The sequence below is a fragment of the Lactuca virosa genome, chromosome 5 (assembly GCF_052849685.1).
Source record: "Lactuca virosa cultivar CGN04683 chromosome 5, Lactuca_virosa_CGN04683_v6, whole genome shotgun sequence".
Taxonomy (NCBI): Eukaryota; Viridiplantae; Streptophyta; class Magnoliopsida; order Asterales; family Asteraceae; genus Lactuca; species Lactuca virosa.
The window spans coordinates 105,587,820-105,614,636 of NC_136430.1; the positions used below are offsets into that span (position 1 = coordinate 105,587,820).

The 26,817-nt window shown below is 41.1% G+C and overlaps 1 protein-coding gene across 1 annotated transcript; it reads left to right on the forward strand.

Moving 5' to 3' along the window:
* The first annotated feature begins 24,371 nt into the window (after positions 1-24,371).
* On the forward strand, positions 24,372-24,938 carry LOC145111579 (uncharacterized). Its single transcript, XM_079047846.1, has one exon. The coding sequence runs from the start codon at positions 24,372-24,374 to the stop codon at positions 24,936-24,938; it is 567 nt and encodes a 188-aa protein (XP_078903972.1).
* The last annotated feature ends 1,879 nt before the right edge of the window (positions 24,939-26,817 follow it).

The window sequence follows — 26,817 nt, forward strand, 5'->3', positions numbered from 1 at the left end:
GAAGTCTATCAAATGGACGTCAAGTGTGCCTTTCTCAACGGAGAACTTGAAGAAACTGTGTATGTTGAGCAACCGCCAGGCTTCGTGAACGAGAAGTATCCAGATCACTGTTACATACTTGACAAAGTGGTATATGGCCTAAAGCAGGCTCCCAGAGCATGGTATGAAACTCTCACTCGATTCTTAAAAATGTCAAAATTCAAACAAGGTTCGGTTGACCCAACCTTCTTTCGTAAGAGAGAGGGTAACCACCTTATGATAGTCTAAATTTATGTTGATGACATCATCTTCGGCTCCACGAATCCCAGCTTAACAGCTGAATTCAGGAAGTTGATGGAAACTAAATTTGAGATGAGCTCAATGGGTCCAATTAACTTTTTCCTTGGCTTAAATATTAGACAGGGACCCGAAGGCATTTTTATCAATCAGGAGGCATATACAAAGACATTGCTTGCTAAGTTTGGCTTGATGGGAGACTCCAAAGTTAAAGTTCCAATGGCTTTTGGAACAAAGCTTACACCTTCGTTGGAGAAGTCAGCCGCTGACATGATGCTTTATCATCAAATGATTGGGTCACTAATGTATCTCACAGCCAGCAGACCCGACATCATGTTCTCAGTTTGTTATTCTGCCCGATTCCAAGCTAACCCACGCGAACCTCATATGCAAGCTGTGAAAAACATCTTTCGCTATCTAAAGCGAACCTCCTCTCTCGGTCTATGGTATCCAGCCAACTCAGGATTCTTTGTCCAAGCGTTCTCAGATGCTGACTTAGGTGGCTGTGGATTGGATCGAAAAAGTACCACTGGAGGATGCCAATTTCTCGATGGTAAATTGGTTAGCTGGCAATCAAAGAAACAAACTTGTGTTTTTCTCTCCACTGCAGAAGCTGAATACATCGCTGCAGCATCATGTACATCTCAAGTTGTATGGATATAAAGTCAGCTTAGAGATTACGGGCTGAACATGAAGAAAATCCCACTATATTGCGACTCTGAAAGTGCAATTAGGATTTGCCACAACCCAGTGCAACACTCGAAGACTAAACATATAGCACTGAGGTATCACTTTATCAAAGATCACGTGGAAGATGGCAACGTGGAAATTCATTTCGTAAGGACAACTGATCAACTGGCAGATATATTCACTAAGGCTTTACCTGAAGCAAGCTTCAACAAGATTTTGCAAGGCCTAGGTATGATGGAAACAAAATCAGTACCAAAATCGCCTTCGCTCCATTAAAGGTAAGAAGCGAAATAGAGCGAACCGAAATGAACCGAACGTTCGGTCTATTTCGGGTTCGGTCTATTTCGGGTGAAGCTTGACCAAGAACCGAAATGAACCAAGCGTTCAGTCTATTTCGGGTTCGGTCCTTCTGAACTTGTTCGCTTCTTTTTCTTATCAAGGCATTTTGATTGTAATCCTTTGTACATTCTTTTAAATACTTCTTTTTATATTCATAATATCCAAAAATATTTCTCTTTTTCGTTCAATTGAACATTTTTCACAAAATACAAAAATATTTTTCGTTTTAATCTAATGATTTCTTTTGCATAAGTGTTACTCTCGATGATGAAGATCCAGAAGGTATAATTTCTTTTCTATACACATTCTATGTGTCCCTAGAAGCATGCTGCTGCATGTTGACTAAAGTCTCGACAGATTTTGAGTGAAGCCTTAATAACATGATACATACAAAACATGTTTCCCCAAGCTAGGCTGCTATATTCACTCTAATCATGAGCTACCTTACTCTAGTCATATTGAGCTTAGAGTTTTCTGCTTAGTCCTTCTTTTATAGCAGAGGTACATTCGTTTCTTATACCACCTTTATCATTTTTCTTCATCACACTTCATCTCACCAATATAACCCTTGAGACTCTCAGAATTTACCACTGAGGTTTATGGTTATACAAAAATCTGTGTTAATGATCTTAGTTTCGTGTCACTATATACTAAGTGAAACCCACCATTCAACACCATTAATGAATTGATGATACATGATCACTACGTTACAAATTTTAAATGAAATCTCTTTTTATTTTGAGTGATTCTTCTGAAAATTTCTATTACCAAGAACTTTTCTTCCCCAAGGATCCAGTTAATATATTTTTTTTTTGAGATTTCTCACCTATCCAACCGTCCAAACATATCTTCCCTACCTACTTGTTCAACAGATCACATTGATCTCACAAGTACTTCGTTCAGTTTCGGTCTTATATCAAGTATCGAAATCATGAATTGAAGCGAAAGCCACCCTTTATAAGCTTTAATTAAAAAGATGCCTTTCAATACTTCTTAACAAGTTCTTGATCGTTATTTAATGGGAAACCACACAAGTACTTTTAAGTCTCTCTTGACTTTGAAGGAAGAGATTCGTGCCCAGAATCAATTGCTTTATGTCTCAACAAGACATCACCAATACCCACAAAAAGTTTGCTTTATTTCTTTATCTTTTACACTCTATGCACGAAAATCTTTGATTTTCCAAAATCTGGTTCTATTAATGATGCTCTACTTGTTCCAGCCTCGTTTCTTCAAGTATTCCAATGATCGATAAAGTTAAAAGGCAATGACGATTCATGTGAAATATGGGGTGATGTTTGGGATAAAGTTAAGGTTGACTCAGCAGTTATCCAATCGTTTTGGCGATTTGAAAAAAAAAGGCGCTTTTTATGGAACGACGTGTAAAAGGGAAACGTCATTTCTCTTTCCTGCGTCATCATCGAGCATGCCAACTGTTCGCTCCGTCACATCAAGCGCGGTTTTAATTAATCCAAGATTTCAGCCGGATATTTCTCTCTCCTACTTGTACGTATAAAAGGATTTGGCACGCTTCTCTTTACCCTTTTATCACTTACAACTTCTCTCAAAGAAAACCGGCGATTTCTCTCACCGTTCATCTTCTTCTTCTCAAGTTTCATCAATGGCAGACTCAACTTCAGTTCAAGACACATCTGTTCACCAAACCCTCCTCACCATCAAACCTCAACAAAACCTGATCATCGATCTCACTCCTTTCATCTATGAACCCTACATGCTATATGTCGTCGAGTGTCTCAAATACTCGCATCTTGTCGACGCTATGTCAAAAGTCGAAGTTGTTCCCATGTCCTGCCTCTCACTCGTCTATTCAACTGCCTACTACGACAAGGTTGCTGAGAGGATTCACTTTGAACTCCACAATGAGAAGACTTCCATCTCCAAGAACCGCTTTTGTGCCCTAATTGGTCTCTCTCAAGAACCAACTTTGGTAAACCCTGAATCGATCTCTATAGGTCAATTGTTCTCAATGTTTTATCAAATGGGGTACACTGAAACCCTAGCCACCATTACCAAGTTCAAGAAGTCCTGCCTTCCTCCTCAATGGAACGACCTATTCACTCTGTTGTTCAAAGGACTTTCTGAGCGAAGCGCCGGTTCAGATGGAGCAAGCAAGTCATTTATGACTGTGCTTTATGGTCTATATCATGGGATACATTTGGATTATGGAACCATCATCTGGCAACAACTGGTTCAAAGCTTGGTTTCTTCATCAAGACACTCAGAGATCTCCTGTGGGAGGTTCTGGTCCATCATCACCAAATGGGCTATGGATCGTCTCCACGTTCCAATCATGACGGACTCTCTTCTCTCCTCCATCGCCACCTTTCATACCACCAAGATCATCGTCATAGATCCCACTAAGTTCTCCTTCATTGGATCCATCCCTGACACCATGCTTACATGTGTGTCTGCAGCAAGCAATGTTCTGCAACAATACAGGGAAATTCCTTCTTCGGGCCCAAGGGAGCTCACGCCAGACATGGTTCGCTCCATTGAAGAGGTTGATAAGCCAGCAAAGAGGGGAAAGCGAACCGCAACCCAGAAAGAAGGGAATGTCGCTAAACCAACCAAGGGTCAAACCCCCAAGAAGCGAAAATCAGACAAGGCTGCTCCTTCACAGCCTAAGAAGAAGCAACAGAAGAAGCCCGTTCGGAGACTCATACTCCAATCTTCAAGCGATTCAGACTCAGAGTATGTTCCTCTTAAACACAAATATGCTCCTCCTTCAGATTCTGAAAGCGAAACCTCTGATGATGAGGCTTCAGATCGTGGTGATACCCCGCCTCGCTCGCCTACCCCAGAAATTCCCGTTCGCTCCCAACCTCCTTCTCCTCTACCTGTTACCATCCCAATATCCATCCCTCCAATATTTCCTATCCCTACCTCTCTACCATCAACCACTATTCCCATCTCTGCTCCTATCTTCACAGACAATACCACTACCACCACTACTACAGGGGCTCATTCTACAGCTCCCACCCCACCTATTACAACCGAACCACCTGTTACAACCGAACCACCAGTAACAACTGAACCTCCTACCACTACCAAACCCTTATCACCTACCCCATCTACTGACACCACCCCGGTTCTAGGCGGTGAGGACTTGGAATTTGATTCCACTTATTTCAGTCCTTACCGTGTACAAAGTGATGAAGACGACGATGCACCTGTTAGTAAGCGCCATTTAAAGGCTGTTACTGACAAACTTGATCAGCTTCTTTCCTCTTCATCTACTGGTGCTTATTCCGATGCTGCTCTGAAGTCGTTATTCTCTTCTATTGTCAAAGAGCATGATGTATCTCTCTCTGCCGCAGCAAAGGCCATTAATGCCTCCAGTTCCCAATGTCAGAAGGCCTCGCTTACTGTTGAGGCCTCAACGAAAGAATGCAAAGATGCGACCGCAAAAGTCGAAAAACTAATTTATGAGGCTAACTTATTTCTAGATTCCTTGCAGGCTGCCGCTCAAAATAATGCTCAGACAGTGAATGCTTCTGTCGATAATCTCCAGCGCTCTCTTGAAACCGAACGGTCTAATCTTGAAGCCGCTCGACAGGCCATTGAAGCTGCTAATGAAAACCTTCATGGTAATGTCAAGGATCGTCTGACTCAGCTGGAAGCCGAACTCGCTGTCGAAAATCGTGTCATGGATGAGCTCGACAAAAGAACCTCTCAGCTGAAGATGCAGAACCTCAAGCTTCGCACTGCCACAGCTGAACTCAATGATTTGAAATCTGAGAGGGAGGTTATACGAAGCTCTGCTGGCGATTTTCACTCCATTTTACTTCACCTCCTTGAAGCCCATGATCCCATCATAACCATTACCATCCGAAGGCATTTGGCTGACAAACTCAGGCCTGCATTGGACATCCTAAGTCGTATTGAGGGTGTTTTGGTGACTGGTGTCCAGCCGAAACAAGGGGGAGAGAAGGTAGCAAAAACTCAACCTCCTCCCGAACCCACATCAACTGCTGCACCGAAGGTTAATGTAGCTTCGGGCAGCAAAAGGGATAAAAAGAAAAAGAAAGTTGGAGAAGATGATGAAATTGATGATGATGATGATATTGAAGATACTTTCAGGACATATCCCACTAACCCTTTTCAGAAAACAAAACTAACCGATAAGGAACTTGAAGAAAAGCTTATGAGGGAATCGGTAGAGCTTGAAAAGAAGCAGAAGGAAAAGGATCTCTTGGAGAAAAGAAGTCGCTCTTTCCTGAATGGACCATCACTTCGCTCCAGAGAGAAGAAATTGATGAACCGAGTACTCATTGGCTCGAACCTTTAATGTCGTTCGGCCTTGAAAACTCGAAGGACGCTCAGTTTGATATGCCAATCACTCGAAAGGCATTTGTCTTCCATTGCTTCAACTCCACTGTTCCTATTCCTTCTCCGGACCCGAAGGTAGATCGGGATCTGTTGGAATTTTATTTGGAATTTGCTCAGCCACAGCACCTGACATGGAGCTTAAAGAAAATCACTACTGTCAAGGTGTTGAAGCCTTATTCAGCTGGGAAATTTGTTAACGTAAAATTCAAAGTGACTCGAGGATCCGAAGGCTCGGTTCACAACTTCACTCTTGCTGATCTACCGAACCTCAATCCCCACGACTGGATACTCCTCAACAATATCTTGTTGTCAAATCCACAGGAGTATCAGCCGATCATTGACCATGTCAAGCGAATGCTTGGATGCTACATTCACGAAGTAGCGAAAATGGACCAAGAGATCACCTCGGCCATTCACAAGCGAACCACGATCAAACCGATGGGCAGAGCAGGCGATGTCAATACAATGGTCAAGGGCAAAATTGACTCAAAGTATCACACAGTGATGTTTATCAGGGGCGAAGGTCAGAAATGCCTATTCGCTCTTGTTGACAAACACCTCTTCTCAACTGCTTGCTTGGAGCACATTTTGGAGATTATTCAGAGGTGTAGTCAGAATACAGCAGCCGACAAGAAGATGTTTACTGATATGCTGAGATGGTACATTCAACTTCGGCAGACAGTTCTTGCAATCATCCCTCGGCTGTTTAAGGTTGTCAAGACTGTGAAGCCTACTCAAAGGAAATGATCTCTCGCCTCATTCGACGCAAAGGGTGAGATTGTTGGGCTTAAAGTGTTGCGTCATGGGCTCGGTCCTTAGCCCAGTTTTGTTTGCCGGTTTGGGACTGTCCAACCGTGCATGTTTTATTCTAGGGTTTAGTATTTAAGCTGCATGCATGCAGTCTTTGTGTTTAACGCTTTTCATCATTTTTCTCATTCAGTTTTTGTAAACCCTAGCTCGCCTCTACAGTGGAAGTTCTTCATCGAGCTCTTTTGAGGCGTGACTATATTTGAATCATAAGCATAATGTTGATTCCATACTGTGTTTATATTATTATTGTGTTTGTTTTGTTTGATCTTTATATTTTTCCTGTAAAAGATCTAATCGATCTGAGATTTATTCTCATCACATTCCTCTTACAATGCTCCAATCAAGTTGATGATCAAGTTCTTATCAAATCATCCATTGTCCGGTCGATTTGACGCCTTCGCCGATGTAGTACCACTTTCGACCCTCTACAAATGTGCTTTCTCTGCATATCGCCCTCTCAACAACCTTCAAGAGGTGCATTTGCATCTAGTGAATGATTCCCTGGTGATTCTGACCAAAGAAAAGTTTCTCAATGCCATTAATCTGCTAGTTCATCCTTCAACAAAGGTCTTCACTCCAAGCACAACCGATATCATGTCTGCACTTTACCAAATGAGTTACTAGAAGAAGTTAAAAGGCGTAGGCGAATTCAAGAAGAATTAGTTGCCTGCGGTGTGGCAGTTTGTTTGTCACTTCGTCATCCGCAGTCTGTCTGGCAGGACCGGAGGCACTGATAACATGGGCCTTAAACTGTTAGAGTTGGTATGAAGTATCTTCACTGGCCACGATGTCAACTACGGTCAGATTTTGTGGGATGAATTCTTGCAGTACATCCCTAAGGAGAGTCCAAAAGAACACCCTGCTGAGCTCACCTTTGCAAGATTCTGGTCCCTATGCATCTCCGATCTTCATGCTGATGCAGGACTGAGCATGGGCAACGATATCAATCTCTTCATCACCAAAGATCTTAAAAGGTACAATCCCTCTAAAGATCAATCTCTTTTTGGACCCATTAGACGACTACCAGTCCACATTCTGTCCACACTTGGACTTGAAACTCCTGATGTTTCAGATCATATAGAGGCTACGGAAGGTATTGACCCATACCTTGCTACCCCGCATCTACCTAGTCAGAACATACTTGCCTCAACCGCACCCATCAATCCTGGTAGTACCGCAACTCCATCTTCCACTACTCTATCTAACTTGCCTTTATCACAAAGGGTCAAGAAGGTAGCATCACCCAACCAAGGCCCCCGCAACATCTCTAAGAAACATGGAACCCCAAAGAAGAAAGATGGTCCCATGCACACTGAACCATCAAAGAAAAGGAAACTCAAACACATTGTGCCATCAGATGACGAATCCAATGACAGTCAATCTCAATCTTCCTCCAGTGATTCTGATGATGATGCACAACCTATTTCTATCCTTAATAAACGTAAAACCCAATCCACAAACAAAATGCGTGACCGGACTGATACCGTAGTCTCTCAAAAGGCTCCGGTAGTCCTTGGGGTGGCCGCAGACCCATTCAACACCACAATCGAATTCCACTCAGACACAGAAAGTGTGTCTGTTTCACCTAATCGTGGAGACTCACCCCCAGCTTAATCCCAAGGGGATGGAACTGGTTCTCGCCCTATGGTCTCCAGGGCTTCCCATCTACATTTCTTTTCACATGAGGAGTTGAACTCCATCCTTTTGTCTGTAACCCATACACTTCAAACACCTTCCCAACCGCTGGGCACTTCTTCCGCCCTTGCCAGAACTGAGCCGAGGACAGACTTGACCACGGGTCAAGGAGACCGAGGAAGCTCAGGAAATCCTACTCCGCTTCCATCTTTTCCAGGTGGTTTAGGCACGATGAGCACAATGGTGCAAGGATCCGTGAACCCGAGGGACACCTTGGTGCGATTTCAAGGAATTGACGATATTGATCTTAATGACTCATGGACTACTTACAAGCCATCCAACGAAGCTGAAGCAAAGAAATATGCCGCTTTATTTTGGCATTCCAAGCAAGAAAAGATAGACAAACCAAGCAGCTTCAAGAAAAACAGCAGGAGATTCAGTCAGTGGCCAAGTACTGGGCAGATGCAATTAATAACTCCAACACCGTAACCACTATTCTGAAAGTGCAGGAGTGGATGTCCAACATGACTGAGATAGTCCGCAATGCTCAGACCACTCCCGGTGATCAAGGTACTTCAAGAATTCCTCCAACTACCAATGCTCAAACATCTCAAGATGATGGCACCGCAATCGAAGTCAGCTCTGCACCTACATTCGGGTTCGATGACTTTGATCTCAATGAGGTAAATCAGCCTACCCCTTCTGACGATGACTTAGTGATATTTGATGAAGAAGAAGCTTCAAGTGGCTCTCAACACTCCACTTCCAAGCCCAAAGAAAAGAAGAAGAAGAAGAAGATTGTTGTCTCAAGGAAAGAGTTTCTGAGTCTACAAGCCAAAGTAGATCAGATTCTTGCTGCGGTCAAGCCCACTCAACCGCAACCTGAAGATATTCCAGGGCCGCAGTCCTTAATTGAAAGAATCGAAAGACTAGAAACTCGTGAATGACTAGCTGCTGAGCGAATTTCTCTGAAAGTTGAAATGGGGATTCGTTCTTTAGACACAAGTCGCAAGGCTGACCATCAACAATTTATGGCTACTTCGGAGCGCCTCATCTCTGAGGTATCTGCAATCAAGGCAGACCTTCCAACTGCCATTGCGGATCAATTAACACACTCAAAGAAGCTGATAGATGAAACTCATACTGCCTATGAGTCCACCATCTCCGTCCTTCAGTCTACGATCAACAGTCTTCAACGATCACTATCTTCAAACTTTCATGGTCCAGAGATCCTTCAACTCACCAAAGAGATTCATCGCTTACTTTTCAACACCACCATTCCCAACAATCGGCAACTGGCTGATGCACTTAAAGATCAATTCGACAATGTGTGTGTTAAAGTCAATGGTCTTAAGTAATGGCTTGAGGAATCCCCTGCTCTGCATTCCTCAAGAGGGGGAAGTGATGAAGACCATCATTCCAACAACATCTCTCAGCAACATAGAAGCTCCCCTGTCTTGAATGAAACAATTCCTTCACCGCAACCATCTCCACACAAGACTCCAAGCCATCAGACTCCACCGCAACATCAGTCGCCACTGCAACAGGAAAACATTCAAGAAGATGATCCTAAGCGACCGGAGACTCCTACCCACTTCAAAAATTTAGCATCCAACATGTCATCCGAATATTCCGATGACTCTCCCGCAACGAAGCAGAAGAAAGTAGACTGGAAAGCAGCCAAGCTTGCCGAGCTAATCTGGAGAGAAAACGGATTCGACATTACCATGGATGAATCCTTAGTCAATTCTTGGATCAATCCTCACCGCAAATTGGTAGATGATGACTACGAACCCTACCTTACCTTCGCTGAACCCCCATCTGACAGATACTGGGATATTCCAATATCCCCCAATGCAAAATACTTCACTGTATTCGAGCAGTTTGACCGAAGCCTACCTGATCACAAGAGACTGCCTATGGAATTCGAAAGACTTAATCGATTCCATGCCAAACATGCTTCCTCAATAGAGAAAATCTGGTCTAACGATAGACCATCCGCAGTCAAGAACTTCAAACCCCGGAAATTCATGAAAGCTGACTTCATCCAGTATACTCTCACAAGAAGGAATCAGGACTTCGTCCGCACCCAAGCTGACTTTCCATGTATGAATCCAGAAGAAGTCTTTCTGATAGCGAGGGTGTTCCAAAACAAATACGAGAAGTATCCAAATATGGAGATAGCATTTGAAAGGGTTAGCATTTTTCTAAGGGAAACTGTCTGTGACTTTGCAAAAATTGATGCAGACATTCACCCTGCTCTTGCCAAGAAGTTCGATCTGCCACCACCTAGTCCTGCACCGATGTTTACTGAAGGCTATCAAGAATGATCACTAGGTGCAACAAACTTCCCAGATCTTGGTGTCATCTTCAAATGGAAAATCAATGAAACCAAATACTTCATTCCTTTGATTGCCATGAATCGCCTCACAAGGAAACAACTTGAAGTTTGTCGAACCGCAGTTCAAAAGTCAAAACATACAACTGCCGAAGTCAAGCTCGAGATTTTAAGAAGGATCACCTGGTTGGAAAATGTTAGAAAGTTTTGGTGGATTCTAATCAAGTTCCTAAAACTTGATAACTGAAGAAAAAGTTGAAGAGGTCACTTAGGGGGAAATTGTTGAATCATAAAAGTGACCCTCTTAAACTTGACCTACCGCAGCCCCTTGAAGATCCGCAGTCAAGTAACTTCAGCAACCGCATCCGAAGTCATCATCGTCAGCAGTTCACTATCTAGTTTTCTTAGTTTAGCTTTTTATCTGCTTTTCTTAGAATACTCACTTTTATCCAGTATGCCTTGCATGGCTACGTTTAGATAGATGAACAAGTGCAACCTTTGAGTCTCTATAAATAGAACTCAATCTTTCTCAACTAAAAACACATCTGATAACACTTCGCATCTTAAATCTCATATCTTGTGTTATTACTCTCATCTCTTCCTTACTCTCCAAATTCACCATATCATAACTGGATATCATCTCTCGTCGGAGCAAATCATTCTTGAATTAATCACTAAGTTTGATCTCGTTTACTAACTTGGTTTGAATGCATTCCTTGTTAAGAATCAACTTATGTGTATACTTGATATAATACCTGCTGTCTTTATATTTCCTTACATTTCCGCATCTAACTCTCTAATTATCTAACTCTAACTTATTATTATTATTGTTGAGCTTTTAGATCCTTTGACTAAAACTATTCCGCAACAATACTTGTTCTAACGTTTGTTCAAGTGTGTCTCAAGTTTTTCTCTCAACAGTCCTCATCATCATCATCATCAACAATGCCTTTTCCTTTATCTTGTGTACCAGAACCCGAAGCTTCTTTCCCCTTAGGTTCAGTAACCACCTTCGGTTGTTGAGGTTTCAGTGGTTGAGATGAAGACTTCGTTTCTTCTCCCCCTTGTTGCGGAGGGATAACAGACTCCGGAACACCCTTAAATCGACTTAGAATGTCAAGAGCAGGCGTCAACTTCTCAGCCAAATGATGTCGAACCGAGATTGTAAGAACTGAATCGTTGGCTTCGAGAAGATGAAGAAGAATCGAGTGTACATCACCGATGGAACTTTTTACCACAAACCACTCCGAACGCAGTGGTTCAAGTTCCTTGTTCGCTTGATTGAGCTTTAGAGTCTGGGTTTTGAGTTGAGTGGTTTTTAGAGCAAGTTCATCCATCACTCAGCTTTCCAAGGAAAGATCTGCCTGAAGTTTATCCAAACGCTCAGAGACAGATACTTGATGCTTGACATGATCAGAGGTTAGGTTCTTTCGAAACGCCTGAAAGTGCTCTTTCTCTTGTTGAAGAGATTGAGTTAGTGTCTGAACCGAGGCATTGACTTTGTTGGCATTTTGCTCTGCAGCACCCTGTAAAGACTCAAGAAAAAGATTGGCATTAGAAATTAGTTTATCGACTTTTTCAGTCGCGTCGGTGCAGACTTTAGTTGAAGCATCAATAGCTGAGGTGGCTTTGGGGATTGAAGCTTCGTGTTCCTTAACCCAGGTGGCCATCATGCCTTTAATGGCAGACTTAGAAAGAGAATCCTGAGTAGATGAGGAGGCCATAAGCTTGTCTAGCTTTTCATTCAGCTCCTTGAGATGCCGCTTAGTGACAGGGGCATCATCATCATCATCGCTTTGCACCCTGTAGGGACTATAATTGAAAGAGTCAAATTCGACTTCCTTACCCCCAAGAACTGTGGCGGTTTCTATTGATGGTGTAGGAGAGAGAGGTTTGGAGATAACAGGGGTTTCAGCTACTGAGGTACGAACCCCCGTATCAGATACGTTGGCACGAACCTCAGGTTTAGTAGTGTGGGTAGTAGTGACGGTGGTTGCTTCAGAGAATATTGGAGTAGGAATGGGAATAGTCGTTGTGGGTTGGGAGGTGTTAACAGATGGGATTGGATTTATGGAAATTAGGATGGAGATAGGTGGAGGTGATGGTGGGTGGGAGCGAATTGGTACCTCATGCGTAGGCGAAATTGGAGGTGTACCACGACGGACCGAACCTTCATCGTCTGAGTCGGAACTTTCGCTTTCGCTTGTTGGAATGTTCGGTTGCTGGTCTGAGGGAGTGTAGTCTGAATCACTGGAGGAAACACGTCGTGGATTCCTGGCCAATCTCTTAACCTTTTTCTTCTTTGGTTGTGAGGGAGCTGCCTTCTCAGACTTTCGCTTCTTTGGAGTAGTCACCTTGGACACTTGACCCTCCTTCTCCTTCTTTTTCAAATTAGGCTTTTTGCCCCTTTTTGCTGGTTTATCAGCTTCCTCTATTGACTTGATCATCTCCGGAGTTAACTCCCTTGGCCCGGTAGATGGAAGTTTCTTGTATTCTTGGAACAGTTTGCTTGCATCAGGCACACAAGCATACATAGAGGCTGGAATAGACCCGTTGAAGGAAAACTTTAAAGGATCAGTGACTAAGATCCTAGTCGTATGAAAAGTAGCAATTGAAGAAAGTAATGAGTCTTCCATAATAGGGACGTGAAACCTTCATAGCCCAGTGAGTAACAAGAGTCCAAAAACTTCCACGTGAGATTTCGGAATGATGCGAAGCAGAGGATAGACTTTGCACTAACTGAATCCAAAGAACAGATCCATAATCCAGGTTGATTCTAGTGTAAAGACCATAGAGAAGGGTCATGAAAACCTTGCTAGCCCCATCTGAACCAGCAACCCTCTCAGACAAGCCTTTGAACAACAGAGTGAAGAGGCCATTCCATTGAGGAGGAAGGCAAGACTTTTTAACTTTAGTCACAGCCATGAGGAGCTCTGAATACCCCATATTGTAGAACATTGAAAAGAGCTGAGTAGTAGTGACGGAGTTAGGGTTGACCATGGAGGCTTCCTAAGGAAGCCTTAGCAATGAGCAAACCCGATTCTTGGTAATCGATGTCTTTTGATCGAGAATGTCAAAGAAAACCCTCTCTTTTGTCTTGTCGTATGTTGCAGTAGAGTACACCTAAGAGAGAAAAGACATTGGGACTGATTCAACCTTCGTCAATGCGATAACGAGTGGGGAGTACTTGAGACATTCCACCATATTAAGCATATATAGATCATACGCAAATGGTGTGAGATATATCAGAAGGTTCTGATTCTCCTTGATAGAGAGAAGAGGCGATCGAGCAGAAGTTTCTTGGATTGAAGAAGATTCTGCCATTGTTGAAGCTCGATGAAGAAGGTGATGAACAGTGGAGGAAGAATCGTCGGTATTCGTCGCCGAAAAGTATGAGAGTAGTAAAAAGGGTAAAGGTAATTTGAGAAAACCCTTTATACTTTCAATCAGGAGAGAGAAACAAATTGCAATAAAATCACAGGCGAAAAAATCTCAATCGACACCTAGAAAATCGTGATTGGACAACTGTTACAGCGAAAAAGGCGATGACAGGTGTGACATCAGCTATCGTTTCAAATTCACGTGCCTTTCCATGGTTATCTCAACCTTATCGTTCTAGATTCCAGACCCTTCAAATTCATGTTGACTCACCCTTTTGCGTTTAAAAGACTCCATTCCAACATAATGAACCAAAGCTATATTTCTGAAATTAGCTTATTAGAAACCAAACCACTTTTGGAAAATCAAAGATTTTCGTGCAAGATAGTGTCAAACATAAAGAAATAAAGCAAATAATTTGTGAGATATATGTGATGTCTAGGAAGACACAAAAATAGTGGATCCCGGGCACGAATCTCTACCTTTAAAGTCAAGAGAGACTTCAAAGTGCTTGTTTGGTTTCCCGTTGAATTACGATCAAATGTCTGTAAAGAGACATTGAAAGGCATCTTTTTATATAAAGCTATTAGGGTGGCTTTTGCTTCAATCCATACATGGGTATTTGATATAAGACCAAAAGTGGAAGAAGTACTTGTGAGACCGGTGTAGCCTGTTAAACAAGTAGGTTTGGATCTATTTCAGTGACTGGGTGTTAAGATGAAATCTCAAAAACAAAAATGAAACTGGATCTTATGGGAAGAAGTGTCTTGGTGTTAGACAATTTCATAAAGATCACGCAAAAATAAAAAGAGATTTCTTGAGATAACAAGTAATAGCTTGAACGTGTTTACGATCACCGTCAATTCATTTAAGGAGTTGGAATTTCGGTTTCACTTAGCACGTGGTAAACGTATCTAAGATCATCAACACAGATGTTGTGTAACCATAAACCTCAATGGTAATTGCTGAGAGTCTTAAGGGTTACAACTTTGGAGCGAAACGAGATGGAGAAATAAGATAAGGTGGTTAAGGAATCGTAAGTACCTCTGCTATTTGAGAATGACAAAGTAGAAAACTCTTAACTCAAAATGAGAAGAGTAAGGTAGCTCATGACTTGAGTGAATTTAGCAGCCTAATTGGGAAGAAACGATTGGTGTCGATCGCATCATTAAGGCTTCACTCACAGTCTTGGAGGCTTCGGTCTACGTACAACAGCATGCTTCTAGGGACACTTAACTAGTACAAAGATAGAAATATCATACCTGCCCTAACTCCAAATGATATAGCTTGTGTGATCTTCAAACCTAAAGGAGAAAATAAACAAAAATGAAACACAAAAAAGAAAATATTTTTGAAGTTTTGGAATTTTCTGAAAAAGAATAAATAAAATATTTTTGGAGTTTGTGAAATTTCTGAAAAATAATAAAAACAGAAAATAAAATATTTTTGAATTTTATGAAAAGTAAGAGAAAAACATAAAATAAATTAAGATATAATAAAGTGTACAAAAGATACAACCGAAATGTCACCATTGTATATGAGGCGAAATGGACCGAGCGTTCGGTTCATTTCGGTTCCCGTAAAATCAGGACCCAAAATAGACCGAACGTTCGCTCTATTTCGATTCCAACTTTTAATGAGGCGAAAGCGATTTCGGTACAGATTTAGCTTTCATCATTCCTAAGCCTTGTAAGATTTTATTAAAACTTGCTTTAGGCAAGGCTTTTGTAAAGATGTCAGCTAATTGATCAGTGGTTCTTACAAAATGTATTTCGACATTACCGTCTTCTACGTGATCCTTAATAAAATGATACCTCAGTGCGATGTGTTTCGTTTTGGAGTGTTGCACTGGGTTGTGACATATCCTTATTGCACTTTCAGAGTCACAATATAATGGAATTTTATTCATGTTCAGGCCATAGTCTCGAAGTTGAATTTGTATCCAAATGACCTGGGATATACATGATGCTGCAGCTATATACTCTGCTTCGGCTGTAGAAAGAGACACACAGGTTTGTTTCTTCGATTCCCAGCTAAAAAGTTTGCCATCAAGGAACTGACATCCTCTAGTAGTGCTCTTTCGGTCCAGTCCACATCCTCCTAGATCAGGATTAGAGAATGCCTGAACAAAGAACCCTGATTTTGCAGGGTACCATAGACCGAGAGAAGAAGTTCGCTTCAAATATCGAAAGATATTCTTCACAGCCAACAGGTGAGGTTCACGTGGATTAGCTTGAAACCTGGCACGGTAACAAACAGAAAACATTATGTTTGGTCCACTTGCTGTTAGATACATCAAGGACCCTATCATTTGACGATAGAGGGTCATGTCAGCAGCCGGTTTGTCGAGAGAAGGTGTTAACTTTGTGCCAAACGCCATAGGAACCTTCACTTTTGAGTCTCCCATCATTCCAAAATTGGCAAGAAAGGTCTTCGTGTAAGCCTCTTGATTAAGAAAATTGTCGTCGTGTCCCTGTCTAATATTTAAGCCAAGGAAAAAGTTAATTGGACCCATTGAGCTCATTTCAAACTTAGTCTCCATCAACTTCCTGAATTCTGCTGTTAAGCCAGGATTCGTGGAGCCGAAGATGATATCATCGACATAAATTTGAACAAACATAAGGTGGTCACCCTCTTTCTCACGAAAGAAGATTGGGTCAACCGAACCTTGTTTAAACTTTGACATTTTTAGAAATCGAGTTAATGTTTCATACCATGCTCTTGGTGCTTGCTTCAGACCATAAACCGCCTTGTCCAGAATGTATCAGTGATCTGGATACTTCTCGTTCACAAAACCTGGTGGTTGCTCTACATACACCGTTTCTTCTAATTCTCCATTTAGAAATGCACATTTGACGTCCATTTGATATACTTCAAAGTTCTTATGAGCAGCATAAGCCAGAAAGATTCTAACAGATTCTAATCTGGCTACTGGAGCGAACGTCTCTTCGTAGTCTATCCCTTCTTCTTGACAATATCCCTTCACAACCATCCTTGCTTTGTTACGAATTAAATTCCTTTCTTTTTCCATTTTGTTTCAAAATACCCATTTCAGTCCAACCACAGATGCATCCTTTGGTGTAGGAATCAGTCTCCATACCTTGTTTCTCTCAAACTCGTTGAGTTCGTCTTGCATTTCCTGTACCCAATCAGAGTGATCGAGTGTAGTGTTGACAGTCTTTGGTTCAGTTTTGGAGACAAACGAATTAAACATGCAAAATTCCACTTGAGAGAATAATGTAGTTTGCTTCGCTTTCAGCTGAGAACGAGTAAGAACTCTTTCTGATGAATCACCAATGATTTGGGTTTTTGGATGATCTTTTGTCCATTTGGTGAGAGGAGGGTAATTTGGATCATAGGAGGGATCCAACTCAGCATTTACTTCTTCTTCGAATTCTGACTGAGTATCATCATCATTTGTATTTGCATTCTCCCCCTCAAATGATGAGACAGTTTTGTCTTCAAACATTGAATTCTCCCCCTCAACTGGACGTTCGGTTGATATGGTAGTCGATGGGTTCTCCCCCTGGAATGATAATTCAGGGTTATCGGATGAAGATGAACCCTCCCCCTGAAATGTAGAACTTTCTTTTGGAGGTTCGCTTGGACTAGGCTTTTCGGTAGTGCCCGGTTGTTCTTTTTCCATATCCTTCGCTGCATCATCAATGATTTGCTTCAAGGAATCAATCTTATTGTCAGCTACCTTTGCTTCAGAGTGAATGGCTTTCTCTGGTTCATCGAATAATGACATGTATTGCTCAAATAAATTCGAAAGGGAAATAGTAACTTGACCAGACGTTGGAAAGATTTCCTCCATTGAACCTTCGGTTGTTTGAAACTTTTTGACGTAGTTGTCATCGAAGGTGACATAATAGGTTTCTTCGATTTTCTTGGAACGTTTGTTCAGAACCCTATATGCCTTGAAGTTTAAGGAGTAGCCAAGAAAAATCCCTTCGTCAGCTTTGACATCAAACTTGTTTCGGTGCTCCTTTGAATTAAAAATAAAGCATCTGGAACCAAACACATGGAAGAACTTGATATTTGGCTTACGATTATTCAAGATCTCCTATGGAGTAATAGAAAAACGCTTGTTGAGAAGAGATCTGTTCTGTGTGTAGCAGGCAGCAGCAATAGCATCAGCCCAGATATAGAAAGGCAATGAGGCGAAACTGAGCATGGTTTGGGCTGCTTCACACAACGAGCGGTTTCACCTTTCAACGAAACCATTTTGTTGTGGAGTGTAGGGAGCAGAAAAGTTGTGAGATACTCCCTTTTCAGCAAGAAAGTCTTCAAATTCATTGTTTTTGAACTCCATCCCATTGTCACTTCGAATATTTCTTACCAGCTTTCGCAGTTGAAGCTCTATTTGCTTGACAAAAACCTTGAGATTTGGTGTAGCCTCTGATTTCTATTTAACATAGAATACCCAGGTGAAACGAGAAAAGTCATCTACTATTACTAGTATATATTTGTTACCACCAATGCTTTTAATAGCCGAAGGTCCACATAAATCTATATGCAGAAGCTCAAGTGGTTCGATGATCTTCGTGTTGACACGTGTTGGATGACTTTTCCTGCTTTTCTTTCCCATTTCACATGCAACACACAGATGTTCTTTATCAAACTTGAGTATTGGAAGTCCTCGCACATGATCACCAAGAACTAGCTTGTTGATGTCTTTGAAGTTGAGGTGCGAGAGCCTTCGGTGCCATAACCAACTTTCGTCTGAGTGTGCTTTCGTTAGCAGACACACAGCTGGCTTCCCTCGAATGGGATTGAGGTTCAGTGGGTACATTTCGCCTTTTCTTTTGGATTTTAATAGAACTGATTTGGTCTTCTTCTCTACTATTTCAGACCCTTCATCATCGAACGAAACCTTCAGTCCATTTCCCACCACCAGTTGTGAAACACTGATGAGATTGTGTTGTAAGCCCTCTACGTATGCTACTTTTCTGATCGAGAATTCGCCATTTGTGATCATTCCATATCCTTTTATTGTGCCAAATGAGTTGTTGCCATATTTGACACAACCACCGTCCGTAATAGCTCGAAACTCCTGAAGCTCTTCCTTTCTCCCTGTCATGTGACGTGAGCAACCACTATCAATGTACCATTTGTCGTCGAACTACTCGTCACACATAACCTGCAAAAATCAAGCAAATTTAGGAACCCAATGTTTCTTGGGTCCATGTGAGCCTTTTACAGAACAGCATATAACAATAGAAGAATCAACCAAGTAAGTTCGATTTATTAGGGTTGTTTCATCTTTTCTTTTGATTGTAAAAACTTTGATTTTATTATCTTTTGACGCTTCAACCTTAGGTTTAGGAATTGGATATTTGTTGGTTTCTAACTTTTGGTTTTATTTCCTTAGGTTAGTATTCATCTTCTTTTCGTCTCCTGAGATGATCTTCCCTTTTTCCTTCACATCTTCTTTAGGATTGTACTTTGAGTGAGAGGAATGTGTTTTAGAAGCGAAACCTTGCTTTCGGGTCATTTTGCTTGTGGATGAGAAACCGAAACTGCCCCTTCGGTTGTTGAGTTGAGAACCGAAACCACTCTTTCGGTTTCTTTCGCTTCTATTTTGGGGACCGAAACTTCCCTTTCGGTTTTCTTGGCTACATGAATAGCATTGAGTACAAGAAGTAGATTGATTCTTTGACACTCCTTTATCCTTAGTGGTCGAACTCTTGTCTGATCGAACATAATTTGGGTTTTGGGACTGCCAAAACTGTTTCCTTTCAGTGAGATTCTTCTTGTATCTCCTGTTACGTTGATGTTTCTTTTCAGACACCTGTTTGGGAGTTTTATGGATTTTGGCCTTCGGTTTCGATCTTTTATCATGAGTTTCGCTCTTTAACAAGGAGGTTTCGCTTGTCACCTTAGCTGATTCACTTGGAATCTTTTTGGTACCACTGGTTGTTGGCATATCAAAATGTGTAGGCTTGTTGAGTGGTTCTGCCACATATCTGCCTTTAACCCTCCAAGATGTTTTCTCATAAAGACCGACCGTTTCATCAGCATTGTCTATTGGTGACGACCAGAAAAATTCATCACATCCTTCAGCATTATCTTCGTTCAGTAATGCTGTGAGTTCGGCTGTTTGCTTCTGTGTAACGCCGGTAACTGCATAAACTTGATTGGCGTGGTTTGGAGCTTCTGATACACCACAACCTTTTCTTTCATAACTTTGCACATATTTTGGGACAAACGAGCGAATTCAACCGAGTTTTCAGAAATGAGATTTTTGGTAGGTTCGGGTTCGCTCTTGACAAATTCAGATTAGTCTACCTCATCTTCTACATATATTTCACTCATATCATCATCCTCATCAAATTCAGAAGCATTTTCAACATTAATTTTTGTTTCTGAACTCAACTTGGCATTCAACGAATCAAATTTCTGCATAGTTTCGGTTTTAATTTTCAATTTATCATTTTCGTCCAATAATTTCTTAAGCATGTCCTTGTGGTCTTTGGATTGGATAAAAGATTCAATTTTGTCAAGACCAATTTTATAGCCAGGAGAAACTTCATCAGACGAGACAACAACTTCACAATCATAAACATCAGCATCAATTACGTCCTCCTTTAATTGAAGGAAAGGAAGAATCATACTGTGAATTTTCCTGCCTATTTCACAATCTAGATGCAACTGAGTGATATTGGTATATAAACGTTTAGCAATTAAACAAAAAACATTTCTCTTTTTTAAAAGCTTCAAATTATCCCTTTGCAAATTAATTGTCTCATCCTTAATTCTAATTAACTCTTTCTCCTTTTGCTCAATCCACATTCGCCTCTCCTCACTCTTCAAAGACTCCCTACTGAGTTGATCAGTTAGGTTAGAATTTGTGAGGCGATGTTGGGTTAAACTACCACTTAAACTAGAAAATTTAGATTTTAATCCGTTCAATTCTTTTTCATAGTTTGTGACAGGGATTTTTAATGTTTCGAGAATAGATTGTACCTTCTTGATCAACTGGTCGCACTCATTGATTTGCTCACCAACAGGCTTGGCAGCGAAGCACCTGTCTTCTCGTTCCTTCGCTTCATCTTCACCCCCATCAGTGGTGTAACCCCAAACACTTTCCTTCAGCAGCATATTCATCTTCTTTCGCCACGAAAGCTCTGCCATGTGTAGGCTTTCTCACTTCTTCATCGTCTGAATCAGTTGACCAGACCTTAACACCACCAAATTCATCATTTGCAACATTTTCCTGCACAATAAGAACATTCATAGTGTTATTTGCAGCAACTTTCTTCTTATTAATCTCTTTTAGCTTTCTCAGGTAGTATGCTTCATCGTCTTCACTCTCATTATTCTCTGTCATCTTCCTCAACATACAGTCCTTGGCAAAGTGATTTTTGCCTCCACAAAAGTGACAATTAAATCCTGCGTCACTTGACATCTTACTCTCCTTCTTCGGTTCTTCTTGCTGGGGAGTGATCTTCGGTTCCTCCCTTGCCTTTTCTGAACTATAGTTTCCTTTCCAGTTTCGGTTCTTATTAGTGGGAAACCTTCTGCGAATGAACTTCTTTGGGTTTGAAACCATCAAAGCATATTCTTCATTGGTCAGACCAAATTCACAGAGATCTAAATCTTCTTCTTCTTCAACTGCATTCTTTCCTTTGGAAATTAGGGCCAAAGAACCCATGCTAGAAACCACATTCGTTTCTTTAGTCATTGCACCTTCATGTGACTTTAGTATCCCCACTAGCTTCACCAAAGAGTAAGCCTTGAATTGTTCATGGGCCTTTACAGTAGACACTACAGCCATCCATTCGGACCTTAGGCCATTCATGAATCTGAGCTTCTGCTCAATAACTTTCCTCTCTATACCATGCTTTATCATTTTGCTACGAAGATGATTAAAGCGATCAAAGGCTTGGATAAGCTTCTCTTCAGGTTTCTGCTTGAAGTCTCCAAACTCTGAAAGCAATAGTCTGGATCGAATGCTCAAGATCCTCATCGGTAGAATACAGCTCTTTCAACCTGTCCCAAACCTCTTTCGCCGTCGTGCATTAGCTAACCAACCGAAAGGTGTCAGACTGTAGGGCAAATCTGATCATTCTAAGCGCTTTAATATTGCCTACAAACTTTTCCTTTTCATCTTGAGGAACATATTTAACATCGACCATAAGTTGGTTGTACTCCTTTTGAGTCTTTATGATTCGGTTTGTGCCAGTGTGAGTGAACGGACCTACAGTGATCGCTTCCCAGATTAAATACCCATTGTCTTCAAAACCGATCACATAGTCTTCAAAGTGATGCGTCTATACTTTCATAATCCTGAGTATATAGAATGGGAATCCTAGTTCTGGATCCAATGCTATTGGAGATATTGATAGGGTTTGCGTTGGAATCGTCGAGTGACATGATAATATTCCAAAAAACCTGTTCAAGATCAGACTTGTAAACAAAGTCAGGGTAAAATCAAAATCCAAGAACTACGTCAACAACAAGATGACGGCTTCTAACAGAGATCAATATTAGCGGAAAACCCTGAAACCTTCTTCGACAGAAGAGATGCGTATAGATTACACAGTCTCCTGCTCTGATACCAATTGATGAGTTAAAAACTCTTTAGATCGATAGATCTTTAACAGGTAAATAAGCAAAAACAATGAATACTGGAACACTCAGTGAATCAATCCGTATGTCGAATGATTAAAATGTAGTCACACCTCAGCAGAGCTCGATTAAGAACTTCCACTATAGAGGTGCGCTAGGGTTTACAGTACACTTGATAAAATAATGATGAAAAGCGTTAATGATAAGATTGCATGCCTGCAACTTATATACTAAACCCTAAAACAAAACACACGGCTGGACAGGCCCAAACCGGCGACAAAACTGGACTAATAACCGAGCCCAAGATGCAACACGATAGGCCCAACAGGATACCAAGGAGGAAACGAAGGTAATAATAACAACAACAATCGTGGTCCACCACCTAAGCAAACCCTTCGCCAATGGGTGAGGCAAGAGGTCACTTAACAACCTCTTTGCATCACCTATCCAACAACTACCGACCCTGAACTAAAATTCGGACTCAACCACATACTTCCAACCTTTATAGGCCATGAAAATGAAGATACTCACAAGTTCCTCCCTGAATTTCATGTTGTGTGTGTTGGCATGAAACCACACAATGTCACAGAGGATCAAATTAGCTTAGGGTATTCCCCTTTGTATTGCAAGATATAGCCAAAGATTGGCTCTATGGTCTCCTATCAGGGACGGTTACTAATTGGGTAGATCTTGAATGCCTTTTCTTGGACAAATACTTCCCAGAAATAAAAGCTTCAACCCTATGTAGGGAAATCAATGGAATCAAGCAGCATAAAAGAGAAGCCTTCCACACATATTGGGAGAGATTCAAGAAGTTATGTGCCCGTTGTCTAGAGTATGGAATCACTGAATATCAGCTCCTTCAATACTTTATTGAAGGCATGACTCCAATGGAAAGAACGTTGCTTGAAGCCTCAAGTGGCGGGTCTTTACCTGAGAAAACTCCAACTGAAATTCGCAACCTAATCAAGAACATTACTGAATATTTTAAGCATTCGGGTCATGATGAAGAATGGTACATGGATGTACCCCGAGGTGTACAAGAAGTCCAAACTCCTAAAATTGAAGCTCAATTGTTCGAGCTTACAAAAGTAGCAATGATTCTAGCTGAAGACAAAGGTGTGCAGCTCGCACCCCGCCCTTGCGATATTTGCACTCAAGTGGATCACCCAACTAACATGTGCCCTAAACTTCAAGAGGAGGATTATGAAGAAGCAACAACCTTGGGAGGGTATTTCGGGTCAAATCAAAGGGGATACGAGCCACAAAGGGGTGACCAAAAATGGAATAACAATCAAGGTTAGGGAGAAAAACAACATGGGGGTTATCAACAAAGACCACCATTTCCTCAACATCAACAAATGCCACCTTTTCAACTTCAAAATTTCCATCCAAGGCAGCCACAACAACCACCTCAACAAACGGGTTCATAATGCATGTCCTTAGAGGACATTGTCAAAGGCCTTGCCACTAGCACTCAATGCTTCCAACAAGAAACTAAGGCTAGTATAAAATTCTTGGAGAAAAAAATGGCACAACTTGCTCAATCTGTGAGAAAGATGGAATCACAAGGCAAGCTACCATCTCAAACTGAAAAGAACCCGAAACACAATGCATGTGCCATTACTTTGAGAGGTGGAAAAAGGCATGATGGGCCAAGAATGCCAAATGAAGAAGAGGAAGAAAAGGAAATTGAAGTGGAGGAAGATATCAAAGAGAATGAAAAGAATGATAATACAAAGCTAAAGAAGCCAATTAACACCGAGGAAATTGTCACACCAGCCCATTTCCTTTAAGGATGGCAAGCACAAAGAGAGAGCGAGAAGATGATGAAATCATGGCAATGTTCCGAAAGGTTTAAATCAATATCTGTCTTTTAGATGATATTACACAAACTCCTAGATATGCTAAGTTCCTTAATGAACTTTGCACATCTAATAAAAATCTCAAAGGAAAACAAACAGTGAAAGTAGGAGAAAACATGTCCGCCATGTTACAAAAACGACTACCAAAGAAACGTAAGGACCCGGGTGTATTCACGATTCCTTGTAAAATGGGTAACCTTTTTGTGCCACGTAGCATGTTAGATCTTGGGGAATTAACTAATGTCTTACATTACTCAAGCTATAAAATAATAGGAATTCGACCTTTAACAAAAACCAAAGTCATAATTCAACTTGCCGACCAGTCTTTAGTACACCCAAAAGGTGTATTGGAGGACGTGTTAGTGCAAGTCAATGAGCTTGTATTTCCCTATGATTTTTACGTACTGGATATGGGTGATGACAACACCTCACAATTGAGTTCCATACTTTTGGGGAGACCCTTCATGAGTACCGAAAAAATAAAAATAGATGTAGAAAATGGTTCTTTATCTATGGAGTTCGATGGTGAGGTGATCACCTTTAATATCTTTGAAGCTATGCGTTATCCTAGTGATATTCATTCCTTAAACATCATAGATGTTATAGAATCATGTACTAATGATTATTTTAGGTTGTCAAGCCAAGATGTGCTAACCACCATGTTGAGCAAGCATTTCGATTAGACAGGGATCAAGAGTCTAACTGAGAAGTATACTTTGGAGGATGGGTTTATTAAAGTAATCAACTCCTTGGAAAAGTGCAACCTATGAGAGTTAAGCCACCCCGCATGAAGGTCAAAAATCCTGATCCAAAACTCCTTCCTTCGATAGTACAACCACCTATACTAGAATTGAAGACTCTTCCTGAACATCTCAAGTATCCCTACCTTGGAAATGACGAGAAACTACCGGTGATAATTTCAACCAAGATGTCAAAGGAAGAAGAAAAAGAGTTGGTTGACACTTTGAAGAAGTACAAGGAGGCCATTGGTTTGACCATCGTAGACATAAAGGGGTTAAGTCCATCATTATGCATGCACAAAATATTAATGGAAGAGGATTTCAAGCCAACTAGTGAAGCTTAAAGGAGACTAAACCCACCCATGATGGAGCTGGTGAAGAAGGAGATCATGAAACTTTTGAATGAAGGTGTAATCTATCTCATTTCTAATAGTAAGTTGGTAAGTCCCCTGAAAGTTGTCTCGTAAAAGGCCGGAGACACAGTTGTTAAGAACTCTGAGGGAGAATTGGTACCTACCCATGTGCAAAACAAGTGGAGAGCTTGTATTGATTATAGGAAGTTGAATGTTTCCACCCGCAAAGATCATTTCTTTTTGCCATTCATCGATCAAATGCTTGAAAGATTGGCTGGAAAGTCGCACTATTGTTGCCTTGATGGTTTTTCTGGTTTTCATCAAATTCCGATTGCCCCGAAAGACCAAGAGAAAACCACATTTACATGACCTTTTGGCATCTTCGCGTATAGACGCATGCCCTTTGGTTTGTGCAATGCACCCGCAACTGTTGAAAGGTGCATGGTGAGCATAATTTCACAATATGTTGAAAGTATCATAGAGGTTTTCATGGATGATTTTACTGTTTATGGAAACTCTTTTTATGAATGTTTGCAAAATGTCACCAAAATCTTACAAAGGTGCATTGACATAAATCTGGTCCTTAATTATGAAAAATCTCATTTTATGGTTGACAAGGGATTGATACTTGGACATGTAGTGTCACAAAAAGGATTAAGGTTGACAAATCCAAAATTGATGTAATTAAGAGCTTACCGTACTCGACAAATGTTCGGAAAGTGCGTTCTTTTCTTGGCCATACAGGTTTTTATCGGCGCTTCATCAAATACTTTTCCAAAATCATAGTGTCGATGTGCCAACTTCTACAAAAAGAGGTCGAATTCGAGTTCAGTGATGCATGTAAAAGTGCATTTGATCATTTGAAGGATTTTATGACATTCGATCCCATTATTCAACCGCCGAATTGGGATCTCCCGTTCGAGATCATGTGTGATGCTAGCAATACCACGGTTAGGTCGGTTTTGGAAAAAAAAGGTGGACTGATCTCATAATGTCATTTACTATGCATCTATACCCTTGATAGTGTTCAAACAACTATACCACAACAGAGAAAGAGATTCTTGCTATTGTCCTTGCACTAGAGAATTTCTGACAATATGTCCTTGGAACTAAAGTGGTCATCTATTCAAAAAATGCAATGATAAAGCATTTACTAACCAAGAAAGAATTTAAGCCAAGGTTAATACGGTGGATGTTGCTTTTTCAAAAGTGCAATATGGAGATTAAGGACAAAAGTGGGAAGGAGAAATTGGTTGCAGATCATCTAAGTCGTATCGTACTTCCTGAAGATGCAACACCAATCTGTGAAACATTCCCGGATGAGCACTTTTTTGTCACCAAAGAAGCTCCATGGTATGCGGACATTGTCAACTACTTGGTCACAAATCAATTTACACCTGAATCCACACGTTGGCAAAAAGACAAAATCAAGAAGGAAACAAAGAGGTACCTATGGGATGAGCCATACC